We start from the raw sequence: 8,784 nt of genomic DNA, 5'->3' as shown, positions 1-8,784 counted from the left end.
TTTTGGAAGGTGTGTGTCCCATTACGTCTGGCGTAAAAGTAACACTGCATTTCAGAAAAAGAACATCATACCAACAGTAAAATATGGTGGTGGTAGTGTGATGGTCTGGGGCTGTTTTGCTGCTTCAGGACCTGGAAGACTTGCTGTGATAAATGGAACCATGAATTCTGCTGTTTACCAAAAAATCCTGAAGGAGAATGTCCGGCCATCTGTTCATGACCTCAAGCTGAAGCGAACTTGGGTTCTGCAGCAGGACAATGATCCAAAACACACCAGCAAGTCCACCTCTGAATGGCTGAAGAAAAACAAAATGAAGACTTTGGAGTGGCCTAGTCAAAGTCCTGACCTGAATCCTATTGAGATGCTGTGGCATGACCTTAAAAAGGCGGTTCATGCTCGAAAACCCTCCAATGTGGCTGAATTACAACAATTCTGCATAGATGAGTGGACCAAAATTCCTCCACAGCGCTGTAACAGACTCATTGCAAGTTATCGCAAACGCTTGATTGCAATTGTTGCTGCTAAGGGTGGCCCAACCAGTTATTAGGTTTAACTTGAAACTTCAAGTTCTCTTGTTTATAATGATACATGAAACTTGATGCTGACTGCTAGAATAGGTCTGAAAAAACAAAGAAAAGTGCAGACGTGTCAGGTGCCCCAAAAATGTTCTATGTATTTAAGGGTTAATACAAAAGTCAATCACGGAGTACTTTTTTCATTTAAAAACATGAGATGCAGTGAGATGGGGAAAAAACGTCTCAAGACATGTTTTTTTAAATGTTCAACTTACATAAATTTTAAATGGCTTTCTAAACATGTGGCTCTCTTGTGCGAGACACGAGTGCAACGTTGATAGACGTCCCTCTAGAAAATGTGCAAAATATGTGTTCTGTGTGAATGGCTTGGTTTTAGTTTTGACGTAAACAACAACATCTCCGTATTGATGCTCTCTTTTTCCACAATATTTTGAATGAACAGCATGCAGCATAACCAAACATTAAAAAGCAACAACACTTGCGTCGTCATTGCGTTTCGTGTGCCACTGATAAGGCTGCCTGACGCACACCTAAAATTCAAATGCAAAAACATTTAATAATAATTAAAATTGCATTCAATTTTTAGGTGTCCGTCATGCCGCCTTATCAGTGGCGCACGAAACGTGTTTTGTTAGCCTATTTAATGTTTTGTTAGCGTATAGCCTGTTAGCCTAATGTGGATTTGTATCTTAAATTCAATTAATATTTGAAATTCAAATTTTTATTTGACAGCCCTGACTTGTGTACCAAATTATATCATCCAATGTTGGCCTTTTTATTGTTTTGTATTTTTGTTTTTCAATTTGATATCAATTTGACAATGTTGGTTTTAGTTTTTTTTTTTTTTTTCTTTTATGTATATATATATAGAGAGAGATTTATCTGCCTTTTAAAATTATATTTAATATCAAATGATTTATTCACAAACTATTTGTTTGGGGTTTTCAGCTTTTTAATAGTAATATTTAATAATAACTGAATAATCTTAATAATCTAAATAATTTATCTTCTATTTATAATTTGCCAGCTGAAATAACCATTTAATAGTAATAATTTTCTTCCATTTAGAAAGTGTTTTGAATATCATTTAAAACAAGAACAATTTAATGAGTTCTAAAGAGTTTATGCTTGTGTCACTCTTTGTTAGCTGATGTTTTAAAACACTGTGCACTTGTGCTCAGATCGGCAGGATCTGGAGCAGTCGGATAAGGTGGATGTGCTTCAGGAGCCGCTGCTGGAGGCCCTAAAGATCTACGTGAGAAAGAGGAGGCCTCATAAACCACACATGTTCCCCAAGATGCTGATGAAGATCACAGACCTGAGGAGCATCAGCGCTAAAGGTGACATTCACAGTCACTCTTTGAACATCAAGCCTGAATCAGCCAGAATCCATTCTAACATAATTTTTTTGTATTTCTCAATCAGGAGCCGAGCGAGTAATAACGCTGAAAATGGAGATTCCCGGCTCCATGCCTCCACTCATTCAGGAGATGCTGGAGAATTCGGATGGTCTGGAGGGTGGCGGTGGGGCGAGAGGAGGAGGAGGTGGAGGAAAAGGAGCCCCATCAGGAAGCTGCAGCCCCAGTTTGTCTCCCAGCTCGGCACACAGCAGCCCCTCAGCTCACTCCCCCTGAGTCTCACCCCCAGACAAGTCTCCGTACGGAACGAAACTGGTTCCAAACCAGAAATAAGCCACAGCCGACCAGCGCCAGAAACCAGAATTCCGGTAGACTTTGATCTGGGCTGACCGGACCCGAACAGTTAATCTGGCTGGCTTTCATTAGCTGAAGACCAATTGAGTTACACACAGGCCGAGCCTGCTCAAAACTCAAGCTGTCATTAAAACCACCAGTGATTCAGTGACTACCAGAGCCCTGCAGCTTTTCACATGGCGGTGATCTATGAAGACGGCAGAACAAACGCCCCGTGTGTGCAGAAGCGGCTCTTTTCTGTGTCTTCCCAGCTCTGCTCCCATCACACAAACTGTGAAGGCCCAGATAAGCTCTCCTTCTCATCTGAGGGACGCTTTCTCTTGAGCCTGTGACGTTATAAATTTCAATCCCTTAAAAGCAAGCTAAAGGACATTAGGACGTCAAATGTCCACAAGTCAGGGACATTTTGAACTTTCCAGCTGTTTTGGTTCTGTTTCTTTGTTTTCTTACAAAAGGATATATGAATATATGAAATCTATATTGACAGAAAAATTAGATTTGAATTTTGTGTCTTAGGTGGAATGCAGAACAGTTCTTATCTTTTCTCTCTAACTTTTCTCAAGAGTTAAACACAGTTATGGTCGACCCACTGTTATGTTCACTCCAAGACAGTCCTGTTCACGTTATGCACAAGGGCACGTCACACGAGCACTGAAAATCATGCGATGGGGTTAAAACGCAATTTTGTTCAGTGAGGAAATGATTTGGAGACGTATTCACAATGATCAACTTGGCAGTTGTGGCAAAGAAATGAAGGATCTCATGTAAACAAGCAGCTTGTGATTATGATGATGTGTTTGAGATCTCAGAGCGGTAAATGCCTTTGTGTAATGTGTATCTTTTTAATATTGTTTCTTAATTTACTCTTAATTTTTGTAATTGTCAACTGACGAAAGACAGAGACCCCCTCTACACAGTATTAGCAGATTATAAAATAAAAAGGAGATTTCCAAACATAATGACTCACAAAGTATACAAGATGTATTTTTAGCGCCCACAAGAAAAACACGTCATTTCAAAAGTATTGAGAATGTTGTAACTGAGCATTTAAAACAGAACGTCATGCCTTTTTTGCCTGCACCTCAGTTTGTGGTAGATTTGTTTCTAATCATCTCTGTCACGTATGTGCTGAGATGCGTCCACCGCCACATCCTTCTCCTCTGTACCTTACAACATCACTGCCTCTGCTCTCCTGCAACAATCATTGAACAATTGTCAACAACAACACTGCCTCTGTGTGACAATCACTTTAAGTAAAGCTCACAAACAACTCTGCCTCTGTAACACACACTGATCTGCGCCAGACATCTGGGTTTATGAGACCGCTAGCCTCGTTTTTTTTAGGTCTAAAAGCATTAAATAAGTACTGATTTCACAATCGTGGTTTCCTAGAAATGCTTTAAGGTAAGACCTTGTATCGATGTTTCTGATAATGTAGCATTCTTTTGTTTTAAATTAAATTAGTCTTATCTGAACTACCAGAGACATTTTGTCATTAACTCCTCATTTTATTCCTAACCATATGTACTTTCTATTGTGTGTGTGTGTGTGTGTTCTGCACAGGAAAGTCAGTCATACAGGTTTGGAATAACGTTTTTTTTTTTCATTTTTGGCAGAATTGTCCCTTTAAATAAAACAATAGCTCGATAAAATGAATGCGTTTAGGAAGCTCCATACAATCCAGTTCTGGTGGATCAGTGTCAGCATATCATTATTGTACCAGTTTACAACAGCTCTGCCTCTGCATCACGTCTGCTGAACCTGTTGCCATGACTTCCTCTTTAACATGTTCCCCTGAGGGTGGAGTGTGAACCATTTCACTGCAACTATGCACACGACATGCACAGAGCTCGAGTCTATTCAGTCGCTCAGTACTGTCCGTTTCATTTTATTCTGCATTCAAAGGTTCACCGCTTTTGAGCCATACTGCGTCACAGACCTCCATGGGCCTCTAGATCTACACGATGTACAGCACAAACCCTGTACTGCTTCAACAGTTGTTATACAGTCAAACGCACAAAAATGTTTCTGTTGTTTCAGGTGATCATAAAAGTAATGTTTAATAAAGACTTCTGTTTTGTGTGTTTCTGACCATGCTGGGTTTTTGTGAATTTTTTATTTTTATTTTTTCTCCTCCACAAAGCTGTGGTTTCCTTGTTTCTTTGAGAATTTAAAATATTCTCAGGGTCTGACTACATCAACAATTTTTTTTCCCATATCACAGAATATCATGTATCTGTTTGTGCATTGTTTCTGCAAAATTACAACCAAATTTAGTACAGTTATGAGTAATATTATAGGATAGACTATTATTTTTAGCTTTATCGCTATCAATTCCTAAACCTAGATTAAATAAATGCATAAAATGAATAATAATGAACCGCTCCACAACTGATTAATAATATACACTGTGTGAAGTACACTAATTTGTGTGGTAGTAGTCTGGTACAAACGCATTTGTGGCTTGATTGTTAATTTAATACATGAACATAAGGTGGACAATTTCCAATGGCTGATAAAAAATGGGGGAAACGTGTTAGTAAATTGCTGCCATGCATGAAAAAGTGGCCATATGACATGTCTTGGTTCACTGAAAATGTCTTCCCATGATGGCATCTTCCTGCTCAACAACGCCACCTTCTTCCTCTCTGACACCCAAGTGTACTATCAGCCGCACTGCAGTGTTGTTCAGCACTAAACTGTTACCTATTTTGGGAAGTAAAGAGCAGACCGATGCTTCATTGGTAAATGTGACTGCAGTGCATCTTTCACTTCTCTAATGTGCACACCATTATACTGGCAACACTGTCAATCTGTTGCTCCGTATCCTTGTCATTGCCTGGATGGGTCAGTGGATAACTGCTGTCTACATGTGTCTCTTCTGATACTGAAAGCATGTCTCCATTCCCAGGTGAATTTAAGAAAATTAAACATTGCAAATAGCAATCAGATAAACAAAAATATGCAGCCTAGAGGACATTTCAAGCAGTCTCATTTAAAGAAACAACCTGTGTAAAGAAGACCAAAGTCAGCTGACAGGCAGCTCATTTTTTGCACAAATAAAACTTTAGTGCTAACTGACTAGCGTGTTCAGGAGGTTGTGGCCTGTACAGGAGGGTAGCAGGTATTTTTTCAGTGCTTTTAGTGGTCACGCACAGCATCATTTCTAAAAAGAGTCATAAAACTTCCTGTTATCATTTACAAAGAGCAATTGGATGTCAATATATAGAAGCACCACTGAAATCCTGTGAACATAAAATAATACTGAGCCGTTCTCACTGAAAGAGAATAGTGAAATACATAAATTATCTATATAATTTTCTAATTGAGGAGGAGAAAAAATTAAATATGCTCCTTATTAATACTGTGAGAATGATTTACATAATTTGCATTACCTATATTTTGGGTGCCTGCAAATATTTATTCTTAAACGTCTTTCCACAATAGCAAAACACTTTTTTTTTTCAATGTACTTTGGATTACAATATGCAAGATGTGCTCCATAATAACCAGAATGAAGAGAACGCTGAGGATGACTATGAGCTTGTAGATATGGATGATGGTGATCATGAAGATGTAAACTCTGACTCTGATCAGGATTATGTTAATGTAGATCAGGATGACTCTGAACCGGACTACATCAATGTGGAAACAGATGATTCAGAAAAAGACTGTCAATGTCGATCTTACAGAACACAGAAGTACACTGGGCAATAACTATGAAGATTTATGAAAGCTATTTAATTATTAATTTCTATTTAAGGAGGTTTATTGTAAGTGTGTGCTATCTGCCTTCCATAACGACTGTTCAGCGGTTTATAGTCAAAAACACCACAGTACCTAATTAAATTTAAGTTTAAACAAACAGCTTCACATCTGCTTGTACTCTGTACAATGAGATTTCATCTTTGCATCTCCAAAATGACACTTCCTCAAATTTTTCTCACAGCTTTATCTGCGTTAAAAAAAAGAAAACAGAGCTATTCTCAGAATCAATACCACAAATTCAGCATGATTTCACATTAAATGCTAAACTTAAAGCCCATTTCCAAGTACTATACATTTGAGCATATATGGTTTATAGTAACTCTCAAACAGTTAAACAGTTTCACTTTTGTTGCAGAAACCACTTGATACGCAGTAGTCATACTCATATATATGAAGTAGTGTCATTTTTTACAGATTAAAAAAAAGACAAAATTTTGTGTGGGACATTAGTTTTATCACATTTTCCATCAGTGAAGAAACATGCATTTTACCACACAATAATGCTGTAGTTGCAGCATCTGGAAAGAGCTGATTAATGTAAATTAGAGCAGCAGTGCCAAACCCTGCTCCCTTCCTGAAGACTTCAGTTCCAGCTCTTCTTTAGCACACACATGCCTGTTATTTTCATGCAATCCATATGTGACCCTGACCCTGTTTTAAAACCAGCCATAAGGGTCAATTTTTCGAAATGGAGATTTATACATAATATGAAAGCTGAATAAATAAGCTTTCCATTGATGTATGGTTTGTTAGGATAGGACAATATTTGGCCGAGATACAACTATTTGAAAATCTGGAATCTGAGGGTGCAAAAAAATCTAAATACTGAGAAAATCACCTTTAAAGTTGTCCAAATGAAGTCCTTAGCAATGCATATTACTAATCAAAAATTAAGTTTTGATATATTTGCAGTAGGAAATTTACAAAATATCTTCATGGAACGGCTATTGCTAAAAATATACCCCAGCGATTTAAGACTGGTTTTGTGCTCCAGGGTCACATATAATTCATGAACATCTAGATTAGCTGGTTTGATTAGAGTTGGAGCTAAACCGCAGGATGGGAGTCCTCCAGGAGCAGGGTTGGCTACACCTGAACCAGAACCAGAATCAGAACCATTCCTGAACTCCAGATAAAAACAGTTAGGGTCACATCATTACTATCACTTATATAAAAACTATTTATGGTGTGTCCAGTTTAGGGGCAATAGACTGATGGACAGATCAGTTCCTAACATACACATAGTGTACGTTTCTGTTCTTACCAAAGCATCATCAGCTCTTCTCACTAATCAGGAAGTAACATCTTAATTCATGCACATTTTGAAAGAACGCAAGCATCGCAATGCCAAGACCTTCTCTTCTCACTTTGATATTGGGTAAACTCAATTTTTAATTCTTGTAATTTCTATTTTTCATAACAGATGGAGATTAAAGATGAAAATATAATTGATTATAGTCTTCCTATATCACTGCACGTTGCAATGTTATTATCACAATAATATTTCATCCTTAAAACAGTTTAGTTAAAGACTATGATTTAAATGGTTGGTTGTGCAATCTTTTTATCATTGCGTTGTTGTTTCTCAGACTTTCACTGAGCTGTTACACTTGTTTTTTGTTTTTTTTTTTGTTTTTCTGAAACTGTACTGAAACTATTTGCTAATACCAGAAAGTAAACTGATACATGTTGATATATCTGTATGTTTGGGATGATATGATTTTGAATTTTTAAAAGACATTCGCCAACAAGTTGTTTGGTCTGAACAACTTTAAGCTGCTTCATGAAAATGAGCTGTTTAGTAAACTAAAATGATTTAAAATAGTTCTAAAAATATTTTTCTATAACTTCTCACACCTGCATGCAGATAAACAGTCATTATGTTTACACATTGTTCAGTGCCTATAAACATTTTCATGCTCATCTAGACCCCAGAGTTTTTACACTGTAAGTTCGGAGGAAGAACAGGCCTGCAGCTGACAACAGAACCACAGCTCATTCCCGCCAGTATCAGTATCACTATCACTATCACAGTCACAGTGCTGGCCTTTCACAACATCACAGCTCAGGGCTGAGTCTCCCTCATAAGCTCATTGGTATCTAGGCTTATGATTTTTTGGGGAAATGCTGCCCACGCATGCTATTGTACACATGGAACTGATTCAGTGTCACTGCCTCAGACGGAATTGTAATGAATTGAATTCATTAGAATTCTGTCTATGAGGCAGTGACACTGAATCAGAGTCAGTGTTTTTTTTTTTAATAGTGATATGTGCAAATTAGAGACTTTGTGCAGAGTAATTCTCTGGTGTGCATCACATACAAGCAGGTAAGAATACACAGTATTAAGAATAAAGCAGTTGTAAAATTGATCTGGTTCATTTTTTAAATTCCGATATTATTGGGTCTTGTGGACTTTATAAACATCTGTTACGTAAAATAGCTTACTCAGGGCAGTACTAGGCTACATTAGTACTCATTAACATGAGATCGGTTTGAGACAAGAAGTTTTTATTTGGTAAATCATATCTAATTGTAAGTCTACAATATGTATACCAATACTTTGGTATGCCCATTATAATGAATAAAAATAATTATTGCATTTTAATATTTTTAGCATAACATAATGTCTTAGGCTATATCTATCTTAAACCAAACATTTTGTCAGGTCACTGAGGCACTTCACTGAGTTTGTACTTAGGAAATTATTACCAAAATGTGCATAGTGCCTGTGATTTTTTTGTCAGTAATGTAAGCATTTATTTGTG

At 37.3% G+C, this 8,784-nt stretch overlaps 1 protein-coding gene across 4 annotated transcripts in view; it reads left to right on the top strand.

Annotated features, from left to right (window-relative positions):
• rarab (retinoic acid receptor, alpha b) overlaps positions 1-3,204 on the top strand; it is a 151,594-nt gene extending 148,390 nt beyond the window's left edge. For all 4 annotated transcript variants that reach the window (XM_016494767.1, XM_016494776.1, XM_016494784.1 and 1 more), the window contains 2 exons: positions 1,718-1,876; positions 1,962-3,204. In XM_016494767.1, the coding sequence (XP_016350253.1) occupies positions 1,718-1,876; positions 1,962-2,170 (368 nt within the window). In that variant the 3' untranslated portion in view covers positions 2,171-3,204. The remainder of the gene's footprint in view (positions 1-1,717; positions 1,877-1,961) is intronic.
• The last annotated feature ends 5,580 nt before the right edge of the window (positions 3,205-8,784 follow it).

Source organism: Sinocyclocheilus anshuiensis, unplaced genomic scaffold (genome assembly GCF_001515605.1).
Source record: "Sinocyclocheilus anshuiensis isolate Anshui unplaced genomic scaffold, SAMN03320099.WGS_v1.1 scaffold1166, whole genome shotgun sequence".
Lineage (NCBI taxonomy): Eukaryota > Metazoa > Chordata > Actinopteri > Cypriniformes > Cyprinidae > Sinocyclocheilus > Sinocyclocheilus anshuiensis.
Note: the sequence above shows the minus strand (reverse complement) of the source record. Positions and strands in the feature narration are given on the sequence as shown.